Consider the following 25,241-nt stretch of genomic DNA (forward strand, 5'->3'; position numbering starts at 1 on the left):
CCCTTAGAGGAGCGCGATGGGGCCTGATCTGATTCCGGCCGTGCTGCCATTTCGATCCAGACTATTAATAAATCCAATCAGTATAGGGTCTCCAATCCAGGAATTTCCAGTCAAGAAACAGGGATACAAAGGGTAAATTCCTCTGTCCAGATTGTTAAATGAAGTACGGCACAGAGGGAGCCAGATGGAATTTAATCACTTTTTCCAGTCAGCACCCTCGTTTACCTCTATACATTTTGTGCCTAGCCCACCTTTTACAGATCCACGCCCTATCTAAGCAATACCAATTCTACAGTTACTCAGGCGTTGCCACAGCCAGCCATCTCTCATCCATGTGTCAGAGTGGCGGATTATTCAATCATCAGCGGACTGTATTTATTTAATCCAGAGTTCAGGCCTCGGCAGTATTCAGCCCAGAAAACTATTTTCCCCTGTCTGTCTGTGCAAATTCAGCCTCCATCGGGCCATTAGTGCTCCTCCTACTTCAGTGGTCCTCAACTCCTTCACACACACTTAAAATCGCTTTCACCCACAGGACCTCCCGGCAATACAATCCGGCAATGACAGTAAGTGTGTCCATTATTCCTACCCATCGCCGTGTCATCAGTACACACTCTCTGTCCCAGTGAGTCAAAGAGCACAGCTCCGGACCAGGGGGCGGGGGGAGGGGGGACAGGCCGCACCATCTACGACGTGCGTGATCCGAGGCAGCCACAGTGCTCCAGAATACAATGGGTACCGGGTATTACCACTTATTAACCCGTATTCCTCCGCACCATTACATTCCCAAGGCGGAAGGCGTCCTCCAGTCCCGCACTTTCTTTTGGATGGCAGGTAAACGATCGCTCACGCCTCCCCCGTCACTCACCGCGATTCTCCGATGGCCGCAGCAGGACGCTGCCCCTAACAGCTCTGCTTTTAATCATAGGATCGGGTAGATAATTACATTTGTCCGTATTTCACGACCATCACCATAGGCCTTCAGGCAGGGGCAGTGGAAAGCCGCTAAGAGATCAGACCTCTAACTTCCACCGTCGGGCCGGGACGGATCTCTTCGTGGCCCCGGTGTTATTACATTAGAAGTCAGTCACAAAAGCGACATGAGATCTCGGCTTTTCCACTGACCAGGCCCCAAACTTCCAGACATCACAGCATCGCACCACAATCACGGAGACGATCCGGGGTAGCAGGTAAGGGCGTCGATTTCGCTCACTTAGTTGGGGGTGATGTGTGCGACCAGGATAATGCACAGGATGTCTTGACCAGGAACGGAGGTCTGCGGAGCCGAGTCTCTACCCGACCATCTTGGTCGCTGGCTTGGCTCCTCCCCCCAGTACAACATTTTCAAATGCGAATTGGGAAAGCCAATAGGTCTGGCATTTAAAATTGGTTTTGCCAATACTTGCTTTCTTTGGCATTCTAGATGGCAAAACAATATTGCAAAAACCCTATCTTGCACTATAATATTGTCGCCAGAGGTATTCCACTTTGATAAGAATTTGATGATCAATGCAATGGTTTTATAAGAGAAATCAGTGGACACAGTTACTTAATTAATTTCAGTATGTTACAGCTCAAAAGAAATATGAAGTTTCATTTCAAAATAGAGATGGGAAATACAGAGTGTTAGCAGGTATATCATGTACAGGATCATAAGTTATCTTCCACTATAACGCTACTGAAAATCGTCCCCTGCTATTAAATACCCGCACTCCTGCATTACAGATTAAGCTCAGCTGTGCAACCAGGCAGTGTGACGATATGCAGTGCCTTTTTTTCCTCTCTTGTCCCATCCCTGTTTCCCTGGGTTTACTGTTAAACTACACAGTAATTCTGTAAGACTGGTTGTGGGTAGGGCTGTGGGTAAGGCTGTGTGCAATTCATGTAATATAGGAAATTTCAGCAAAGGTTTGTGAAATTATTCATAATTATGCAAAACACACATTTGTCATTTCACAGTATGTTTTAGCGCAAAATGCAACCTTGCATCCATTTCTGATGTGATAACGCAACGCAAATGCACTGAAAATAACAGATACGTTAATTCATTGCATTCCCGTAATCTTTTACCATGAATGGCACATTTGTGGTAAATGTTTACAATGAATTATGCGTAATTACGTGAAGTGGTGTAATTGCATTAAACAACCATAACATAAAATTCCCAAAAGGACACTGAATATGCCAGTGTACTCTACGTTTCACCCAGACCTAGTTGTGGGTTCTACGAAGTGTGGTAACTTCTTTTGTTTCTATTGGATATGAATTGCAAGGTGAGAGATAATCTTGACTTTTCCATGTGTAAGACATGCCAACCCATGGAAAAGCTATGTGAATCGAGAGCATGTCTTACTCTGGGAAATGCATCACAATTAAATTTAGAGTAGGACTTAAAAGGTCTTAAAAATGTTCTGCAAATCAGTAAAGGATATTTAGGAGTAACTCACACCTGTGACAGGACTTAGACACAATTGATCACGTAAAATTATTTTGTGAGATGGGACCCACGATGTTTAAATGTGGAAGCCACTACTACACAGATCAGTGCTGTGATTGTGCCTTAATACAAAGTTGTGATTTAAGTACAGGGTAAATATACTAAATGGGCACAGGGATACATAAACCTTGTATACTTTCCAGTAATTAATGTTACTCTGAGTCCTGGTCTTCCTTGGTGTGGTTATTACTTTATGAGGGCAAGTCCATATCTGAGAATCAGAAAACGGTGCTGCCCTCTTTTTTCTCAATCTAAAATGTATGTTTCCCTGAAAACTATGCCTAGGCTAGATGTTTCTCTTGTATCTTGAATATGGACTGAACCCTCACGAAGTAAGGATTGCATTAAGGAAGAAAGACCTGCCTGAAATCAATGCACTCTTACAAAATATAAGATGTCTACACTCATACTCATAACGATTAGAACCTTAACATGAGGCTATTTGTTTGCATGTAGGACATACTATTTTCTCTTACTATGTTTTGATGACCAATCTAACTCCCCCCAACGTGGGAGGTTTCTTTTTATTTTATGACCTACTGGACATGAAATCAAGTTTAATTTATGGAAATCATTTAATTTAAATTTTGGAATGAAAAGCATTATAGTTTAGTAAAATTAATTTGGACTAATAAAACCAACATAAAAATTGCTAATTAATGAAAAAAACCTTGCTTGGCCAGACTGAATGCATAGCAGAGCCCTAACTCCACACTCACATAAATGATGTTCCCCTGTTGCATTAATCACTAAAGATTCCTCTTTTTCTCATATAAATGGGGAGCGTCTTTAGCGAATAAGGCCCTGCATGATGTCATCATACCTCGTCTCTTCTGTGGCAATGAAGAAACCATCATCAGGAGCATCAAGCCAGTTTGGTCTCAGTCTCTTGACCCCTGAAATGGTGCTTTGCTTAAAATTGCTTATGCCAGCTTGCACGGTCTTTCCATTCGTCAAATGTGAATGGTGAACAGCATGCTGCAAAGAGAATAAGAGCAAAATAATAATGATTTACATCATATTGTGCTTCTTATGAAGTGTTTGAATATTGGACCCTAAAGTCACCTATGAAATCTACCCAGGGGACAACAAACCTTATAATGAAACCAGGATTCCGTCCCTTAACTCATCTGCCTCCCTAAACCTCATTCCTTAGTACAACTGCTCCCAGTCTACAAAAGCCACACTGATCCTACTTGGAGGCTGAATAAGCTCAGCAGCATTCAAAGCTAATCAAAAGCACTCTCAAGAACTTGGCCAGATTCCATCAAGGATTAAAAAGGCAATGCATTTGTAAATTAACTTAACCAAGAGAATCTTGCCCAAACAAGAACTCAATGGACCAACCACAATGGTCAAATGTATCAATCACCCCTTCAGGTACAAGTAAGACAGTCCAAATATGTTACTGCCTTTAACAGTCATCTTAGAAACCCCAATACAAATTAAAGTGGGACCAGTCTTCATTCCCAAAGTCAAAAGAAAATGTAGATTTTTCACAGCATGGTGGACAGAAAATCTGGGTTTTATTAAAGACACGGAGGCTAAGATTATGCAAATCTCCTTTAATTGTCAGCTCACAGCAGCAACAATGGAAAGCATTTAGAACTTTTAAAAATATTCTAGTCAAGTATAAGTACAGTAACATACAGCCATCTTCCTTCTTCCATCGCTGTGAACAAGATAAATCCAAACATTGAACTAAACTCCAAAAATGAATATTCCCCAAATATTACACTAGATAATTGTATCCGCACTCACACTAATCCAAAAGAAAATATAAATAGTATGTCATTAGTTTACCTGTGTGGGTATAAATGCGGGGTGGGATAATCTTAGCCTCTGTGTCTTTAATAAAATCCAGATTTTATATTAGGACACGGAGGCTAACCTTATGCAAGTTTAACACATTATCAATTGCATTTGCAAGAGGTCTAAAATAGCAACTTATAAACATATTCTCATTCGATCAATCTACCGGTCTTAGGATGTCTTGCAAGCCACCCCTCAAAACAAAAGCTTTTGTCGCTGACGCACCTTTAAGGGAATGCACTCCAAACTTAGAGACATCCTCTCTCATCACGTCTTTCACCCAGTTTGCTAAGGTGCAGGAAGACACTGCCCTATGAGGCCATCTGTGTGAAATCAACAATTCCATAAACATTCCGTTCTTTTCTCGTACTCTTTCAGGCATTTAACTACACAAAGACTTTCACTCCCCTCAAAGTAAGGATAGAAAATAAAAGTAGATAGAGTCTTCGTTCTCATTTTAATGTAAAAACAGACTCCCAAGGGTTGATATGCTTTGCTGGTAACATCCGAAGTCCATCTAAATAACACCAGACCAAGTAGGACTGTCAATTTGTAAGAAATATGTTTCAACGATAAAATAGAGTTCTCACCCCAATCAGCTAAAACCTGTAAAACGACCCTATTATCCCATAAGGAAGTGTATTTCGCTGTAGGTGGATTTAGAACTCGCATGCTGCGCAATATTTTCCTTATCAATAAGTTCTGATCAACAGATATGCCATCTAACAAACAGTGACCTGCTGCTATAGCTGATCAATAGACCTTTACTGTTCTCTAGGACAAACCTGATCTAAACAACTCTGTTAGGTAGTTAAGCACTTGGACTAAGTCAGTTAAAAACAGGATCAAAATGCCATCAAACACACCAACAAACCCATTTGTTCCAAGCCAGTCGATATGCTTTCCATGTTCCAGATGCCCATGACTCTGATACGAGACAGAAAACATCTGTGGAAAGCCTTGGGATTCCCCATTGTCTCCTGAAATCCTCCAAGCCATCAGCACGAGTAGGCCCTCTTCTACTAGAGGATGGAATTTCTCCTCTGGTCCTAGGAGTACATCCCTGAAGGTTGGTACCAGCATAGGAAAGTGTATTGTCATTTCCAACATTATCTGAAACCAAGCCTGTGATCTCCAAAGTGGGGTTATCAATACTACAGTTTTCCTGCAGTGTTTGCAGAAGATCTCTTGGCAGTATGGCAAATGGCAGGAAAGCATTGGGTGTTAAACCCTTCCAATCCTGCAGAAAAGCATCTACTCCACAAGCCTGTGGGTCTGATTTCCAGCTGAAGAATTCCATTAACTGGGTGTTCAACCTGTCTGCAAAAGAGGTCCATTCCAAAGGACCTCACCTCTCTTGGATATTGAGAAAGACATGTCTATTCAATCTCCAATTGATTGAGTCCCTGAAATTCCATGAAAACTGATCCGCTACACCATTGCTTAATCCAGGAATATATTTTGCTGCAACTGATATTCGTCTGCTCAGACAGTAGCCCCAAAAATCTTTGCTAAGTCTGCAAGACCATTGAAATGAGGACCACCGATCTTGCTGACATACCTTACACCTGACACGTTGTCCATAGCATCACAGAGCACCTCATTATACCCTAGCTAACAATTCTAAGCAGTTGATGTGCTACTTTCTCAAGAGCTGTCCACAAATCCCTGTGGAAGAGTTCCGACATCTTGCTCATCACCCTTCTAACGTCGCATCCGATTTTATGACCATCCCTGGTTCCTCCCCGAAAACCTAGCTTCTCCAACAGTTGAATTGTCAAATTGGTGTGTTTCAACACTAGTTCCCTGGACTGTCCCAGGTAAATGATCGCCCAGAGCCAGCCCACTACCGGGTGCATGACTTTGGTAAAGCACCAAGGTGCTGAAGAAAGACCAATGGGGAGGCTGCAAAACTCCCTAAGCTTACCCTTCCAAATGAAGCGGGTGTATCTCTGATGTGGGGGCCAGATTGGAATAGTCAAATATGCGTCTTTGAGATCTAGTCGTGTTTACCAGTCCCCATTCCTTAGACTATCCCTTTACAAGTAAATCCCCTCCATTCTGATGGTAAACCATTCGTTTGTTTTTTTCAAATTCATCATTGGTCTCATTCCTTTGTCTTTCTTTACAACCAGAAAAATATTGCTGATGAAACCTCCCCAGGTGTTGGAGGCCTTCCTGATAGGCCCTTTTGCTAGTAAGCCTTTTACCTCTTGCATCACCAAGTTTTAAATTTTCACGGAAAATGGTATTTCCCGGCGAGTTTTCTTCTGAAGAGGATTATCTATACATTCTAGCTTGCATCCTGTGACAGTATCAAAACCCATGGATCCTGCGTTATCATTGTCCAATTCCCACAAAACTGGGCTAGCCTGCCCCCTACCATTGCAGGGGTATCTGAAAGGTCTCTCGAAATATTTACCTGCTGAAAATCCTCTAAGCCTCTGATCTCCTCTGAAGGTCATGCTGCGGAATGACTGCCTCTGCGGATAGAACCCTTGGTAGGATCGAAAGCTATGTTGTACAATCCTGGTGCCATGTCCCAAAATGGGTATGGATATAGGGTTGACCCTTCGTTCTCCCAGTCCTGCCAAAAACCTTGTCTTGAAATACTCTTTCAACATCCTTTTAGGATTTTTGTATCGAACTAAAAACCCCTTCGTATTTAGCCATTTCTTTAATGAATTCATTCCTAAGGGATGGCCCTGTGAGGAAGGGCCCCCTTCTTTACTTGTTAACTCAGTTAGCTTGGGGTCTGTTTTGAGGAGGATACTCTTTCTCCTTTCATTGGAGAGGGCTATATTGGCATTTCCTAGGAGGCAGACAGCTCTTTGAGCCCATCGGTGCAATTCTTTAGGGTCAAATTGAGCCTTGTTAAGATAGGTGACCTCCACCATTTCAAAGATCTTAGTGAGAGGTCCAATGATGACTACTAGGCAATCTTGGCATGATTTCAAGCCCCTATCAAGCACTTTTCTTGGATTTTTGCCCTCTTTATTGATAACGGCTACCACTTTGGGATCCAAATCAGAAGTGAAGAGGACTCCCTTCTTAACCAGTTAGTAAGATAGTCAACAACATGCTGTGAAGGTTCCTACTCAGGTGACAAGGGGTGTTTAATCAGAAGGGGAACGAACATATCATCCCCCAGAGGGTCCACAACCCTGAGGCCATGGATGCCTCCTCAGATGTTCCTTTTCTCCTGACCTCAACAATGTTATCCTCTTCCTCACTATCAAGAGATATAGGGACATTTGGGCCTTTTTCTTGCCCGTCCGCAGTGGCAGTAGCACTGAATCCGTTGCAGGTTACCTCCGGTATCAAATCCTCCTTTGTTACCATTTTTAGATTGATTATCACCTGAAGCTCTATTCCTTTGGGTTTTATCCACTCATCTAGAACAAAGTGGCTGATCAGAGGTATTAAAACCCTTTTCTTTTCAGGCAAACGTCTCCAGTTTCCTATTGATGGTTTCCTCCAGCGACCCCATTAATTTCCCTATTGCTGTATTTCCCATATCCTCCATCTTTCCTGCAATTCAATTTACTAGCTGTTCTTCTGACATTCTGCTAGACTATCTCTACCAATCGAGTTAAAGAGTAGTAGAGGAATTCTAATTTTAAGGTTGCCTTATCAATAAAAGTAAAGAGGTCAATGAAGGGGCAGCTCAGCAAGAGAAACAATCCAGGTGAGTGTGGGGACTATAACTGCAAACTGTTTCTGTGACCATTAATAACTATGCCCAATGAATAAAATGGCTGCCGTCATTGAAATCAATATGTTATTGACCAAACAGTTAAGGTGGCGCCCAATGTGCATGCACGCTGTGTCGTCAGCCGCCAGGGTATATCCCATTAAAGTTTATTGGGTGTGGCACATCTTACCAGGAGCGCCACACAGAAACCAGAACGTGCCAAAATAGTCCAAGTGGTGCGGGCGCCTAATTAGGGGTGTGCTGCACCATGGAGAGTAGGATTATCTTTTCTGTGTCTGCAGGGAGAGACGCAGTTGCATTGGGATCCATTGATGCTTCCTGAGCTGTTCAGAGACATGTGGTCATCAATGTGGAGGCCAGTGTGTTTCCCGCAGCTTGAGCAGCCAGGAGCGGGCCCCGAGCACAGCCCGCTCCATGTGCATTCCTTGAAAAACGCTCAGTTGAACCGCTCTCTCCTTGCCAAGGGAAGGGTCACTAGAGGTAAGGGCCAACATAAAGCGAAGCCTGAAAAGAAAAGGCAGAGCGAGAGAAAAAATGAATGTAGTGAACGGGCTGAGAAGGGAGCCAGAGGGAGAAATATTTCACTCGCAAGCTGTAAAGTAAAAGAATTAACAGCGTCCAAGCCACAATCAGTGTCCAAACATTCCCTGACAAGTAAGTTTACACATACAGACAAGAACAACAAAAAATTCAAGTTAATTTACAATGGGAAGGAGAGACGAAGTAGAGAGCGCTTATCTTGTGTGCAGTAGCGACAGAAGAAGGAAGATGGCTGCATGCTACTGTGCTAAATACTTGGCTAGAATGTTTTTAAAAGTTCTAAATTCTATCTATGTTCGCTGCTGTGAGTGGCAATAAAAGGAGATTTGCATAATGTTAGCCTCCGTGTCCTGACATAAAATAGAAAACATCACCTCAATTTCGATAAATCAGGAAGCTCAATTCAAGTGAATAGCTTCTTGTCCTCATCAGAGAGGCATATTGCCATTAAAAAACTGAACATAATACATAATTTAGGCACCAGCTTATTCAGCAACAACTGCCACTCTATCAAAAATAACCTAGAAACATTTACATTTGAAGGAGGCAAAACCAAAATAATGCAGATAAGCTAAGAAAAACACAAAGTTACTACAGCAAACAAAGGTTCAAACAGAAACAAAACTTGCTCAGGCATGAACAACCACAAGATCTTTCTTAAGTTTGCCCTTCATCACATTGTAGAACTTGTTTTAATTATGGATTACCCATTAGCAAGCACCTTGTGAAACCATAGCACACATTCTCCTATTCCAAAATAAAGACAAATCAAAGCAGGCAAAATTGTACCACAAATCTGCTACTCAACCACCAAAGCCCATTGCTCACATTCCATCCACCACAATGTCAACACCTGTATGGTCCATTTCTGAAGAAGCTGGTGATTTCTCAAGCATTCAAACGATTCATTGCCTTCCCAATTTAACTCCATTAATACATTCAACTGCACCACTACAATAGCTCCTCCCTACATCATAGACAGTTTTAAAGCATTAGTAGAGAAAATGGCAACACATGCAGTGCTCAAATCGAAATCATCATCCCCTACTTGCATAATATCACCACGGTATGCCTTGGTGGCAAAACTTTATCCAATCACATATTCTTCCTACCAAAACAATTGAGACAAGTCTGGTCTACAGGGACCCATTCAACTGGTATTTTTAAGAGGGCATTATTATAGTTCCAATGTGTCTCCCTTAATTTTTCTGATTAATGGTCGGTACCTGGTCCTTTCTCCAGCATAACAAACCATCCCAAAACAGTGAAATCATAAATGTGAGATCATAAATGACCAAGAAATAAAATGTTTCTTCTCACTCTTACTCATCAAGAACAGAAATCTAAATTGGTCAATACCTTTCAAACTCTATTCTTTAAATCAGATCCTGTTCAACAATACATGACCCCTTCGCTTATAATTTGGAAACACTGGATACTCCAACATGATGCCAGGATACACTATTGAAGCAAAAAAAGGGCCACATTCCAAATACAGTACAAGTGGCTAGAAAGTATTCAAATAAATAGGTTTTTAAATTCAATTGCTGATGCTGGAGCACAAATCAATCAGCAAGAAACCTAAGACACCCTTCATCAGAAAATACAAAAAATTGTTAGTAATGTAAACAGTCACCTAGATTATTGTAACTCCTTAAACATTAAATTCCCCCTTAAGTACATGACTCACCTATAAAGGCACCCATTATGGCACTCACGGAACTCCTGATGCAGTAATACTGCTCCTGAAAACTCTCAAACTAATTGGCGAGAAAATTTCTAAGATCAGTGTTACTGCACCATTACAAGATGTCCCCCATTGAATTGGGAACTATGACAGAAATCTGCTTCTTCACACAAATTTCCTCTAGTTAATTCCATTTGGCTTTGCCTGGATAAATGTGACCCGAGGAAATCCAAATGTGGGAAATTCTCGCGCACAATAGAATCCCGATTCAAGCAATAACTCCTGTTATCAGCCAAATCGGGTTTTCAGAAATTATTGGAATGAGATCAAATGAGTGCTACGGGAGATGAAACCTCAGGACCACACCTAATTGACTGAGAAAAAAAATCCATATCAAATCATCATGGAGTGTTGCATGCACTGGTAGCTACTTCCCGGCGCCTTAGTTTTCCTGATCGAAAAGAACATTCTGTATTCTGAGCCATTAACTATGGATTTCTGGCCCACCACCAGGAGGATTACAAAAATCCATCTGGCTTCTGAAACACAGCTTGCATTTCTCTGTTACAGGCTCAAGCCTTAATGCAATAACAAATTGCATTTCATAAAATGGTTTCAATCTAATTGTTTGACTAAACCTAAACATAAAGAATTAAACGACCTCTTAAATACCTTTTAGAATTATACCATCCTCTTTCATTCTTCTTCTAGGTACCTATAGCCAATACAATATGTATTACCTTATACAAAACTAAAAAGTAACACAAGATAAATAAAATGTGTTTACTGAAAGTGCCTTCATGCCTTGCTGTTTGCTTTTATATAGAGGAGATTCCGTTTTGTAAGCGGATCTAGGAATAGGCTAAACCTTTGTCCAATTCCACTGTGTCAGAATACCATGGTAAGGTATGTTTAGGCTCCTTTTTTTAATCACTCACAAATTCATACAACCCAAACACATAGCTAAAATGTTGATGTCAAACCCGTAAGGTTGACATAAAAAAAATATATTCTTCCAAGTCCCATTTGACTCGATTTGGGTTCCGCAGCAAGGGATTGCAGAATTGCAAGATATAATTATGATGCCTTTATGCTCTCAATTCAATGCATTCAAAATGTGCAGAACATTCTGAAAATAGCTGCACCTCAATACAAAGAAATAATATTATTCTAATCAAAGTCTAGAGTTACATGAACCACTACATTGCAAGCTGGGGAAATACAGTAGATGAATAATATTTGTTATTGGGAGATTGTTGTATGTCAATTTGTCGTTTAATAAATAATGGGCCCTATTCACAATAGGTCCATTGTTTTTATAAAGTTTGACATTTCATGGCAACGTCTATAGTAGAACAAAGGTAAATATTTGTTGAAAACTAAAGTTACAATGGCATTTACCTATTTCATGCCTGCCAGGAATCCATAAAGGGATTCCTGATGTGCGTAAATCCATTTTTACTACATGAATTATTTCTACACTGGGGTAAAGGAATTCCCAGTAGTAAATTCCACACAATGGGTGGAAAGTGGACCTTTTGGAGCCTTTTGTTTCTTTGGAAGTCTGAGAAAGTCCACACAATTGTTCATTTTTGGGCATTCCCAGATTCCTCTCTGACCTCTTTCCACCCTGGAAAGGTTAAGACATTTACTCCATCCAACAGCTAGAGTAGCTCCCTTTTTAAGATGGGAAGGCAAATGAATCCTCTTCAGATTTGCATGGAGTGCAGGAAAAAGGATTTCTCCAGGGTAAAAAGTTCTTGTTTTTGCAGAGAAAAGAGTATATTTTCATTTGAAGCTATATTCTCCCTGTGCAGAGTTCTCCGCTACAGAGAGCTTGCAGAGCGGGAATAGCAACTTTTAGAAAAAAGCTGCAAACATTCCCAGGAATACAGCTCAAAACATAGGCCTGAAGCAGCTTCCCAGAAATACATCTGGGAATGTTCATGGATTCCATAAAGTAGTAAATCTACATTGGTATGTAGATGTATTTCTACAGGTGCAAATTTACTATTTTTTTAGAAACTAAAGGCTACAGGCATTAAAATTGTATATTGCGAATTCCTGAGAATCGCAATGTACAATGCATGAAACTCAAAGAGTTTCAGATTGCAATTCCTAGGGGGTCGCAAATTGCTCTACCTCATTAATATTATTGAGGTAGATCGCAATTTGCGACAACCCTAGGAATCGCAAAAATCACGGGGATGGTGGTCTGCTGAGGTCAGCAGACCACTATGTACATAATTGCTTTTAAATAAAGCAATCTTTTTTTTGTAAAGCAGCCCATTTTCCTTTAAGGAAAACTAGATGCTTTACAAAAAGAAAAATGAAAAGTTAAAACGTTTTCTTTTCATTTTTTGATAACAGGCAGTGGTCCTTGTGTGTGGGGTCTTTTGGGGACCCCTTCCCATTTGCAAATGGGTTACAACCTATTTGAAGTAGGTGGTATTATGCGAATAATTTGCAACCACATTCACGGTCACAAAACATTCATGCAGAACGTTAGGATTTGGTGTTTTGAAGGGATGCCCTAAACACGCCCCTCCCAAATACAAAATTGGAAACCCATTTTACAATTCGGTAACAGGTAACCAAATCGCAAATTAGGGTTTGCTGCATCTGAAAAGCAAATTTGCTTGATGTATTTGCCCCTAAGGCCTAATTGCAAAGCGTTCTGTGCTGTATTGTGCTTTCAATGTATTTTTCTTAAACAAACCAAGAATGTCTATCGAGTGAATCCATGCAAAAAACTGCTACAAAAATAAAAGTTATACTTGTAGCTCACAAATGGAGAGCATCAAAAAGTAGGAGAATTTGATGCACTGGATTAACTAGAGGTGTAAGCTTTTCTGCTTTCCCCAAGGTTAGTTATCAATACATATTGGGCACCTAGTTCTTGGGCAAATTGTGCATTGCTCTAGGACAAATTTAGTGTACATAAAATATGAGTTGTCTGTCAAACAGTAAGCAACAATTCTTATATCTTATATTCAATGTTGTTAGGCTCCTTAATGCTTTGAAGTTTTGAAGTTAGAAGTTGTTATTAATTCTATGCATGATTAATTAAAATCATTGCAAAACATACAATCATTGTGCAAGTTGAGAGAACTAAAAAAAACAATAAAAGAACAGGTTCAGTTGAGGGGGGCGTGGCTTGACCACCGACGGGCATGGCTGCTTGAGCTCGGAGCTCCGCGCCTGCCTCGCCGGCTTTATCCTGACATTTTGCCTGGGGTGTGGCGCCTTGGTCCTGGAGGGGCTCCCTAAGCTGCAGGGGCGCCACTGCGCCGTTCGGAGGGAGCCGACGAGGGCCGCTGCCGCGGCCGGAGCAGAAACTGTTGCGGACCTGGTGTCAGCCGGTCGGCCATATTGGTGGGGCCTAACTCTGGCACTTCATCCCCGGCCTTGCGTAAACAGGGGGCCGGCGCGGAGGTGGAGCAGCCATCTTGCGGGTGGAACGGACTTTCTTTGCCGCGGCCGGCGGCGGAGACGCAGCGGGGCTGCTGTGCCTCTCTACGGCGATCACCCTCTTTGATAGCAGACCCGGAGGACTGTGAGGTCCCCAACTGTGGCTCTGTAACGTCGGGGAGTGCGCTCTCCGGTGCTTGTTCCGGCTGGACCTCGGGGCTAGTCTACCTGCCTCACTGTTGGACCCCTGGGCCCTCCATAGTGGTCATGGGTCGACCCTGACCGGGAGGCTCGTCGCTACCTGCGGATTCATCCGCCATTGGGATTTTGGAGCTGGGCCCTGACTGCTGACGGCCTGCTCGGGGTCTGGGTGGCGGACAGCAGTGACGGTTCCTCACGGACGTGCCTGGACCCTGCCCCTCCTGCAAACGGGGACCCCACGTTGGGGTTTGTGAGGGAATCTCTGGTGGGAGCAATAGCCCCTTTGCCTAGTGCTGGGCGGCGAAGGCGTGGAGTGCGACCTGGCTGGGGCCGTGCTGGTGAGGCCTGGACTAGCGGAGCGGCCCCGGATTGTGGTCGCCTGAAGAGCGGGTGACACCCCCTCGTGCCTCCGTGGAGTGCTGACGGCTGCCCCACGATAGTGGCACCTTCACAATTTGGGGCCGGAGACACCATCGGGGGAGACGGATACCGGAACCTGCGCCTTGCACCGGTAACACCCAGCGGCCTAGTGGCGCGGCGGCTGGCATGGACTGGTGACCCTGGCCTGGTCTGAAGCGGGGAGCCGACCACGTGCATCTCTTGTTGCCACGGCTGGGTGTGCGTTGTGCGGTCGCCGCCTGCCCGATCTCGAGAGGTGCGGGGACCTTGTGGGACCATGGGGAAGCCAAAGGCGACGAAAGGGGTGCCGTCTCCTGAACCTGTAGAGGAGATGTCGGTGGACGAAGATCAGAACTCTGCTGGGGCACAGGCACCGGGGCTACAACAACAGCAGCTGGAGCAGATCCTCCAAGCCATCACGGCCACGAGAGAGGCGTTGCATCACGACATCACGCAGATATCCGTGAGCTTGGGCCTGCTGAGGGCGGATCATGGCAAGCTGGCTGACAGAGTTAAGGCCACGAAATTTGACCTTGGAGGTGCTGGAGCCTGCACATAAGGCGACTGATGCAGCGATGGGGGACCTGCTGCGCAGGGTGCAACAGTTGGAGAAGAGGGCGGAGGACGCTGAAGGCCGCAACAGGCGGAACAACGTCCGGATAGTGGGCCTACCTGAAAAAATTGAGGTAGACGATATGGTTGTCTACCTGGAGACCTGGCTGCGTGAGGTGGTGGCTCCTGAGGGACTATCGCAGTTTTATACACTGGAGCGAGCCCACCGAGTGCCTGCCCGTCTGCCGGCCGCCCTCCCCGACCTGTGGTGGCACGGCTGCTGCATTTTAAAGACCGTGATGTTATTCTGCAGAAAGCGCGAGCACTGGGCCCTTATCGAGTGGATAATGCGTCAGTGTCCATTTATCCTGACTATTCGTATGATGTCCAGTGCAGTCGCTCCACTTTCCTCTCAGTTAAGAGGGCTCTTCGAGAGGAGGGCATACGGTACTCTCTCCTCTTCCCTGCACGGATGAAACTATTGGTGGATGGTAAAACTTACTTTTTTGACTCACCTGAGGATACTTTGTGTTGGCTGGAGACATATAAGGCTGGCAGAGATGGCGACGAGGCGACGGAGAAGGTGGTGGAGAAGGCAGCGGAAACCAGCCCAAAACCACAACGGAGGCGGCGACCCAGGGGTCGCATGGCTTCTACTCGGACACCATCGCAATCCTAGACGGAACTGGACCGCCGTGCGGCCCTTCAGGCGGTTTCCGCCATTTCGGGTGCAGTGGACGTAGATCCTGTGGCGGAGTCGGGCTCCCAGCAGGGTTCGGAGGGCCCAGCAACTGAGGGTTCTGATGCGGACAGTCGGGCCCTGCCGCATGTCACGCCAGGAACCGCAGATGGCCTCATGGATGAGTACTCTTCTCTACCCGGCTTGTGTACAGTAAGGGGATGCTGGGCTGGCGCTGGGTTGTCCTGTTGGGTTGAGAGCCGGGGGGGACTGTCATCTGGTTGGGTGCATGTTCCTATTGTTTATTTGTGTTAGGAAAGAGGGTCTGCTGTCGAGGATTGTTGGGGAGTCCCTCCGGGGCGGGGCGCTGAGGACCTGGGGGATCTAATTTGGAGGCTGGGTCTGATGGAGTCGGGTGTTATTACCGCCTAGCTCGTTCAGGTGTAGAGGCACCCCCCATACTCACGTTAGGTGTGAGACTCTGGTAGTTGCCAGAGAGTTCCCGCTTTTGGGATCAGGTTTGGATGGGTAACTGCAGTTTAGCACCTGTTCTGGGGAAGAGAGAGAGGGGGGTTAGTTGGGGAAGTTTGGGGTGTTGGGGCGCTGCCAGTGTGCCATCTTGGGGGAGGGAGAAGTTGTTTCTTGCTGTATTCTACTATGGGGACCCGCCTTGAATTGAAATGCATTTCCTGGAACGTATGGGGGCTGAACTCCATGAGGAAACGGTATAAGGTACTTGCATATCTAGTGCGTAGGGGGATTCAGGTCGCTTTTCTGCAGGAGACCCATATTGTTCACTCTGAAGGCCGCGCACTGCAGCGCAGATGGAGGGGTCAATTGTTTTATACTACATATTCTGCTTGTGCGCGCGGTGCATTGATCTGGGTGCGTGCGGGTGTGCCTTTCCAGCCATTGACCACGGTGATTGACTCGGAAGGGAGGTTTGTAGCAGTGCAGGGGCGTATGGATGGAAGATATGTGGTCCTGTGTAGTGTGTATGCTCCGAATGTGGAACAGCCGGCCTTTTTCTCGCGCCTGTCTGGAAAGCTAGCAGACCTCCTGACTGGTACGGTGTTTTTGAGGGGCGATTTCAACTCGGTCGCCGATGTGGGCTTGGATCGCCCCCGTCCTCCACTAGCCCAATCGCCGGTGCATAAGATAGCGAAGGTGCGGCGGGACTGGCAGAGCACGTGGGGCCTGGTGGACGCGTAGCGGACCCACCACCCAACGGATAGGGATTACTCAATCTACTCCGTGCCGCATGATTTACATGTGCGAATAGATGGTATCTTGTGCTCACCGGAAGCCCAGGGCATGGTCTATCACAGTGAGTATCTGGCACGGATGCTATCAGACCACAACCCTTGTTTGATTGCGGTGCGGTGGACGTGGCGGCGCCAGGTGATCCCCACGTGGCGATCGAACCCCACGGCCTTGGAGGACCCTGTTTTTAGTGCTGAGGTTAAGAATAGCGTGGAACTTTACTTTGCTGAAAATACAGGTACAGCGTCTAGCAGGGCCCATGAGTGGGACGCGTTTAAGGTGGTGATACGAGGGGAGTGCATTTCGGCTACGGCGGGAGCCCGCATGACGTTGCTGCGGGATATTACACAAGAGGAAGACCGTCTGCGATGCGCCGAACGGGCAGGCACACAGATGCGAGGGGTCGGACAGCAGTTTTGGAGACGCGTGAGGTGGTGGCCACTCAGGTGGAGCGCCTGCGTTGTCTTGATTACAAGGAGTATCTGGTGAGAGCCCATGCAGAAAGGGACAAAGTGGGTTCTTTATTGGCGTGATTAGCGAATCCGGGAGCCCGGGGCACTCCGATCCTATCATTGGGCACGACTACTGGGGACCTCGTATATTCCCAGTCGGAGATTAATGACCAGTTCCTTAACTACTATACTGCGCTCTACCGTAGCGCGATGCCGGACCTACCGGAGGAAACCCAGGATTTCCTTTTAGCGGCTCAGCTCTCATGGTTGGCTCCAGATCAGGGAGACAACCTGGGGGAGGCTATTTCCCTGGGTGAAATTCAGACTGCGATCAAACACATGGCGCGGCGGAAGACACCGGGGGCTGATGGTCTCCCGGTAGAGTTTTACGCTAAATATGTGGATCTCCTGGCGCCCAGACTGCTCTCGGTATATAGGGAGGCTTGGGATCTGGGGAGACTGCCTGCATCTGCCAGAGAGGCGATTATCATACCATTGCTGAAGAAGGGCGGAGACGCCAGTATGCGCTCGGCGTATCGCCCGCTCTCCATGCTTACCGTGGATTATAAAATACTCAGTAAAATTCTTGTGACCCGGCTTCTGGAGCACATGACGACCTTGGTACACCCAGACCAGGCGGGCTTTATCCCTACCAGGAACACGGCGACGTGTATACGCCGATTACTCCGAGTTATGGAGGGGGGTTGCCAGGATGTTCCGAACGCTGTTGTGCTTTCGGTAGATATTGAGAAGGCCTTTGATAGCCTGGAGTGGCCGTATATGTTTCAGGTCTTAAGAGAGTTCGGCTTGGGAGATCGGTTTGTGCAGTGGGCAGCGTTACTGTACAACTCGGCCTCCGCCAGGGTTAAAACGGGGTCGACCATATCGGCGGGTTGCCAGGTGGGGAGGGGCACCAGGCAGAGCTGCTCGTTAACCCCGCTGCTGTTTGCACTCGCGATTGAGCCGCTGGCTGCGCATGCTAGGTTGGGGAGGTCATATGAAGGCCTGTCGTTGCGCGGAGAGGCCCATTACATTTCTCTATACGCCGACGATCTACTGATGTTCTTGTCTGGTGAAAATGAGGCCATACGGGGTGCCAGAGAGCTACTCCGGCGGTTTGGTCGGCTGTCAGGCCTGTGTGTGAATTGGACCAAAACCTGCCTATTCCCTTTGACCCCCACTGGGCAGTGGCCTTCAGCAGGGGAGGACCTGAGGTGGGAACCCTGCTGCCTGCCTTATCTGGGCACCCGTATTTATCATACACAGTCTGATCTCTTGGACGGTAATGTACACAAGGTGATAAGAGGCCTGAAGATCTTGAGGTACTTTGGTGTACCCCATTCAACATGTCCGAGGTGCGCTGTGGATGGTGCTGATTTCCGGCATATGTTTTGGACCTGTGCAGGGTTGGGATCCTATTGGGAAGAGGTCGTGACATGTCTAAATCATGAGACGGGGCAGGCGCTGGAGGCTGAGAAGGCCACTTGTTTGCTGCTTTGGTTTCCCCATACCTCCCGTACCAAAGTTACTAGTAAATTCTGCGACTTGGGGCTGATCATGGCAAAAAGGAGCTCACCATGCATTGGAAATCTAGAACGGGCCCCCACTACAAGAGATGGCGGACGAGCTTCTTGACCTGGGCGAGCAGCGAGGGCATCCTCCGCCTGCAGTTAGCTAGGCGCGCGACCAATGAAAAGGCATTGGAGACGGCAAGAGCGTGGGAGGCACTGGTGACTGAACTGCGGACCCCATCTGCAGATTCAAGGAGGAGGAGGGAGGGGAGATTACTGAGACTAGTCGGGGGACTGTGACGGCGCCAGACAGGTGGAGAGAGTGTTGAGTGAGACTGAGGGGTACGGGTAGATTGGTGGAGTGCCCTACGACGAACCAGGATTGATTGCGTTTGCAACTTTGGAAGGGGCTATAGGGCTCTGACTCTCTTATGGAAGCACTTTATCATATTGGTACATTTGATCCTAGGGGGTTACACGGCTGTATAGATGGGTAGTTCACTACTAAACTCCCATTCGACCTACATAAGGCGCACTGGCAGGGGGGAGGGAGCAGGGAGGGGGAAGACGGGTATTTACGGGTGTTTAGAGGGAAGATGTGTATTCAATGTTTGCTTTTATCCTGTGGCGATTCAGAAAAGGGGGTGGTGATGAACAGAGTGTCTGAATTAAGCAGACCACTCTTACCCAGTCCAAAGATCAGGGCTTGATCCATCGCCGTTATTTAGCTCACTGCCCCATCCCAGCTCAGAACCTGGCTATATGCAAATTAGTCTGTCCCTGGCCCAGTGCATCATGGGAACAGGGCAGACCAAACTACCAAGCCAATTCTTCACCAGAAAGGAGACAAGCTACCGGGGACCGGTTTCTGGCATTTCAGCCTCGTCGGCCCAGCTTGCTTGAATCCTGATGGAGCAGTGAGCAAGGGACTCATGTCTGAGTATACCCTGCCACACCTATAGTGGCCAAAAACGATTCAGAAAAGGGGGTGGTGATGAACAGAGTGTCTGAATTAAGCAGACCACTCTTACCCAGTCCAAAGATCAGGGCTTGATCCATCACCGTTATTTAGCTCACTGCCCCATCCCAGCTCAGAACCTGGCTATATGCAAATTAGTCTGTCCCTGGCCCAGTGCATCATGGGAACAGGGCAGACCAAACTACCAAGCCAATTCTTCACCAGAAAGGAGACAAGCTACCGGGGACCGGTTTCTGGCATTTCAGCCTCATCGGCCCGGCTTGCTTGAATCCTGATGGAGCAGTGAGCAAGGGACTCATGTCTGAGTATACCCTGCCACACCTATAGTGGCCAAAAACGATTCAGAAAAGGGGGTGGTGATGAACAGAGTGTCTGAATTAAGCAGACCACTCTTACCCAGTCCAAAGATCAGGGCTCCATCCATCACTGTTCATCACCACCCCCTTTTCTGAATCATTTTGTCCACCATAAGCGTGGAAGGGTATACTTAGATGTGAGTCCCTTGCTCATTGCACCATCAGGATTCAAGCAAGCCGGGCCGACGAGGCTGAAATGCCAGAAATCGGTCCCCGGTAGCTTGTTTCCTTCCCAGTATAAGAATTGGCTTGGTAGTTTGGTTTGCCCTGTTCCCATCATGCACTGGGACAGGAACAGACTAATTTGCATGTAGCCAGGTTCTGAGCTGGGATGGTGCAGTGAGCTAAAAAAGGGTGATGGATCAAGCCCTGATCTTTGGACTGGGTAAGAGTGGTCTGCTTAATTCAGACACTCTGTTCATCACCACCCCCTTTTCTGAATCATTTTATCCTGTGGCAGCATGAGCCATCTGCGACATGGAGGCCTTTTCCTTGTGGCTTAAATGGTTTCTTGCAAAACTAATAAAATCTGTTACAAAAGGGGGCGTGTCCAGAGGAACAGGGGGCGTGTCCAGAGGAACATGGCGGAGGGCTGACGCCGTCCGCGGGAGCTCCGACCTGACCCGACCAGTGATCTTCCACGGTGAAAATGCGGACAGTATGCGGCTTATGGAGGCATCCTTTGCGGTGAGTGGGCGATTATAACCCCACCAAATGCACGATTCCTCTTTTCTAAAATGACCGGCGTTTTTGTTTTGTCTTTCCCTTTTCCGTGGTTGCTGACCTGTTTCACGGCCCCGGCCCCGGCTGGCTGGCCCCGCCTGCCTCCCTCTCCTGACTCCTTGCCTGCTCTGAGGGCTGGACGTCAGGATCACGGGATGTTCACAGAAACCAGCAGAAGCGTTTCGTCTCGATGGTGTGTGTAGTCAGCAGTCAACGCAGCCAACACCCTGGAACTGTGGTGAGAGTGTCAGGGGGGGGCAGCATATTTTCGATTAAGGATACAGTCGAGACTACAATTCAGGCTACAAGTGAAGTATATGTGCCAGTTTCTGCACGAGTACAGGCGCAAGCGCGGGACCTTGGGTGGAAGCACGAGAACTGGCTTTTTGGTCGCGCTAAAATTTGGTACAGCTTTAGACTGGTGCTTGCTAGGGCTAATTACCGCGTTTTTGAAGGAGCGCGCCCTTTAAAGACAACAAAGACAGGGGGAAGCGGTGTCTCGGGGGGTCTTGGGGAGTTTAACTATCAACCATTAAAGGGGATGAGCTCAGATATCCCGCAATTTTCAAGTTTACTATAAATTCAGCTCAGTTTGAGATAGGAGGGGGCCCCTCGCAGGCACCAGAGAGAAACTGCAAGGAACCTGAAAGGATATCCGCGGTCTCCAAAGTCTCCAACGCTTCTGCCGCCCCTAGTGTAGGGGGCATCAGGAACAGATACCAGCTCAGATCAAACTCAGCGCTGTGTAAAGTGGGTTTACAAGCAGGGGGTGCCCAGTCTGAAGCTGGGATAGTCGCTTCTTCACCTAAGGGGCGGAAAAGGGAGAAGAAAGGGAAAAGCTTAAAAGCGGGATCTGGGGAGCCTAAACAGAGGTTGCAGAAGAACCTGCCTCTCCGAGGTAAACCATCTCCCTCCCTAAAATCGTATTTTAAAATATTGGGGCAGGTTATGGACCAAAAGGGAGGTAAACTCACCCTCTATATCCCCCCTTCTAATTCTACACCAAAGCCTACATCAAAGTCTACACCAAAGGGTTCTTTGAGTCCCATACAACCTGTGGTTAAACCAACCAAGGGTCAAACTTCAGGTGCGCAAACCTCCGCCGATACGGTGTGGGGGGCGATACCTCTAACGAATAGCTACTCTGTTTTGGGTCAAGACTTGGCAACAGAAAAGGTTCCACCTGTAAACGAGGAGGGTCCACAGGTGACAATGGACAGCTCAGCGGGACCTAGCCTCTCACAATTAGAATCTTTACTACTCACCATGAAGGAGGACTTACTGTCTAAATTTGAAATATCTGAGGCAAATCAGAAAAACATACATGAACAATGTGCACATTTAGAGGTCAAACTGGATGAAGTGTCTAAGCGTACTGGAGCACTGGAAGAGGAAGTGTCGCTGCTAACAGGGGCTTCCCAGCGTCATGAGAGAGACTTAGAGGCTCTTAGAGCGCAAAATAAAGACCTCCAAATGGATATCGAAAGGCTCGAGATACATTCCAGAAGGAATAATCTGAAATTTCTAAAGATTCCTGAGGGAGCCGAGAAGGGGGACGTTAAACTATTCATTTGTAACCTTCTTAGAGAGGGGATATTAAAGGACAGGCCGGACATCGATCTCGAGGCTGAAATTCAGAGAGCCCACAGGGATCCCTACAGGCTCCACAAGGAGAGGAAGGCTCCTAGGAAAATCCTGGTGAATTTCCTCACCTATACAGTGAAGGAGCTAATCTTGAGTAGAGCATTATCTGACACAACTCTCCAGGTTGATTCGACTAAATACCTGATTAGATCTGACGATCAGCACAAAGGCAGTGGGGGTTGGGAAACAGAATGCCAGATCTAAGGAGTCTTGGAGCCCAGGTTCAAATGAAATGTCCTGCTTTTTTAAAAGTCGTCTGGAGAAATAAAACCCACAACTTCATGATGCCACATGAAGTCGATTCCTTCATGACTTTAATGAGAGAGAATCCGTAGTAGAACCAGTGGGCTGGTACTTCCTAGTGGAAGTTAAAGAGAGATCGAAGAGTAGGAGAGGAGACGTTCGTTTGAAAGTAAATACTGAAAGTATTTAGGGGGGAAGTTTAGGAAAAAGAATAATGGTAACAGGGAAAGGAAGGGGAGGAAAGGAAAGGAAAAAAGGGGAAAAGAAGGAAAAAGGGGAATAGAATAGATGTTCATATATACACATTTCAAAGAAAAAAAAAAAAAGGTTTTGTTTGTTTTGTTGATCGTTAGTTTATTAGTTACGATAAATCACGATAAGTTGTGCATCCTGTATATAGGTGCCTACGGTGCCTTTCTCTTTTTCACAGTAACCAGTGGGAGTGACCCAGGTCGGATCACAGGAGCCCCAATTGGCGACAGGATCGCCAGAGTAGGTATGGGAGGGGTTCCTCAGGGGAGGGGGGGGGGGAGGAGGGTGGCACTTAGGGTGGAGGGGGAAAAAAGGGGGAAAAAAATTCTCATATACTTATTGAAGAACACATTGGATATGGAACGGAGCAGGTTTTGGGGATACAGTCAGTATGGCCAACATGAATAATAAAATTAAGTTCATTAGTTGGAACGTGAATGGCCTAAGAGATAGAAGGAAACTTTCAAGGGTTAAGGAATATTTATTTAACACAGGGGCTCAGGTTTGCTTGTTAGAAGAGACTCACTTAGAGAGACAGGAGTGTGAGGTTGGGTTGGTAAAGTGTAAGTGGGTTCAGGACATCCTATGTTCCAACCAGAATGGAAATACGAGAGAGGTGGCAATTTTGATTAGAGCCAATGCTGGTATCAGGGTTGTTAAATACGAAACTGATCAGTCGGGAAGGTGGTTGGTGGCATCGCTACAGTGTCAGAGTATTCCCTTTGTATGTGCTGTATATTAGGGCCCCAATCAAGACCTGCCGGGGGCACTCCTGAAACTTAGAGCAACCCTTTTAGACTATTCAGGGCCTGTTATTCTAGGGGGTGATTTTAATGTGATTTTTGATGATAGGCTAGCTCGTACTTCCCGGGTTAAATTTACGCCCCCAGCAAAATCCCGGAGGGAGTTTAGGAATATAGTTAAGGATTATAACCTGATAGACGTCTGGAGAGTTAGGAACAGCATACAGAGGGACTTCTCTTTTTATAGTCGTAGACATGGCCACCATACTAGAATTGATTTCTTCCTTATCGATCAGTCGTTACTTGCCTCCGTGGATTCAACTGCATATATCCCAGCTATTCTGTCGGACCATTCGACGGTGGAATTAGTGATTCATTTTAAAGTGAAAGAACAGCAAAGGAGATGGACTTTGGATAGAGCTTTGTTACAAGAGGAGGAAACGAGAATGGAATTGATAACTCTGACTGAAGACTTTTTTTTAAAACAACAGCTGCTCAGCCACCCAGCAAGTGGTCTGGGACACATATAAAGCCTTCTTACAAGGTATGTTGACCACTTTGTCAATCGGGAAGAACAAGATGAGTAAAAAGAAGAAGGAAGAAGAGCTTAGTAAAATTAAACTAAAGGAGTCAGAACTTCAGGCCGCCTCAGTTAATCAATCCAGTACTATATCCCGCCTGCAAAAAGAACTAGATGGGCTGCGGGCAGACTATCAGGCTGGCTTGGACAAGGTTCTTAAGAGCAGATGGGACGCCAGCAAGCTCCAAAATTTCTCCTATGGGGAGAAATGTGGTCGGCTCCTCGCATGGAAGACTCGAATGGATAGGAACAAGAATCGGATCAGTAGTTTACACCTGGGATCTTCCGGTATAATCTCAAGCGATGATGGGCAAATTAGGGAGGAGGCTGAATCTTTTTTCCAAACGTTATATACCGCCAAAGTAAATCAATCTCCCCAGCTGTTAGAAGACTGGCTGAGCAAAATACGGCTTCCCTGTCTGTCCGAGGAGAACAAGATGTTCCTCTCTTCAGAAATAAAAGAAGGTGAGGTTAGAACCCAGCTGATGAGAATGGTGAAAGGGAAGGCAGCTGGTCCGGACGGACTTCCTGTAGAGATCTATAGGATAACAATAGATCAAATAGTCCCTGTCTTCACAATTTTATGTAATAAAATCGTTATAGCAGTGGAGAGTGCTCCAGGTTCCTGGGCAGAGGCTACTGTAACCTTAATCCCAAAACCAAATAAGGACCCCTCAAGAATTGAATCTTACAGGCCAATCTCGCTGTTAAATACAGATTATAAGGTTTTTGCTGGGGTGCTGGCAGCGAGATTGGCCAAAACAGCTAAAACAATCATCCATCAAGATCAACGGGGCTTCATACCAGATAGACAGCTAAATGAGCTGACATTTCAGGTAATCGCAGCAATAGACGTTGCCGTCAGCAAGAAGCTCCCTTTAACCTTGGCGGCAGTAGATGCTGCCAAGGCATTTGATCAGGTGGATTGGCTATATCTATGGAGGGTTTTGTCTGCTTTTGGTTTTCCAAGTAACTTCATAACCACTATGAGGTCTCTATATT

General features: G+C 46.2%; 1 protein-coding gene across 4 annotated transcripts in view; it reads right to left on the reverse strand.

Moving 5' to 3' along the window:
- The window catches only part of MTA3 (metastasis associated 1 family member 3), a 771,323-nt gene that overhangs the window by 117,527 nt on the left and 628,555 nt on the right, over positions 1–25,241 (reverse strand). The window contains exon 18 of one of the 4 annotated variants that reach the window (XM_078649696.1): positions 3,321–3,475. The exons of the other annotated variants lie outside the window; for them this stretch is intronic. Coding sequence (XP_078505822.1) covers positions 3,321–3,475 — 155 coding nt within the window. The remainder of the gene's footprint in view (positions 1–3,320; positions 3,476–25,241) is intronic. 4 annotated transcript variants of the gene reach the window in all.

The sequence above is a fragment of the Lissotriton helveticus genome, chromosome 6 (assembly GCF_964261635.1).
Source record: "Lissotriton helveticus chromosome 6, aLisHel1.1, whole genome shotgun sequence".
NCBI classification, from domain to species: domain Eukaryota; kingdom Metazoa; phylum Chordata; class Amphibia; order Caudata; family Salamandridae; genus Lissotriton; species Lissotriton helveticus.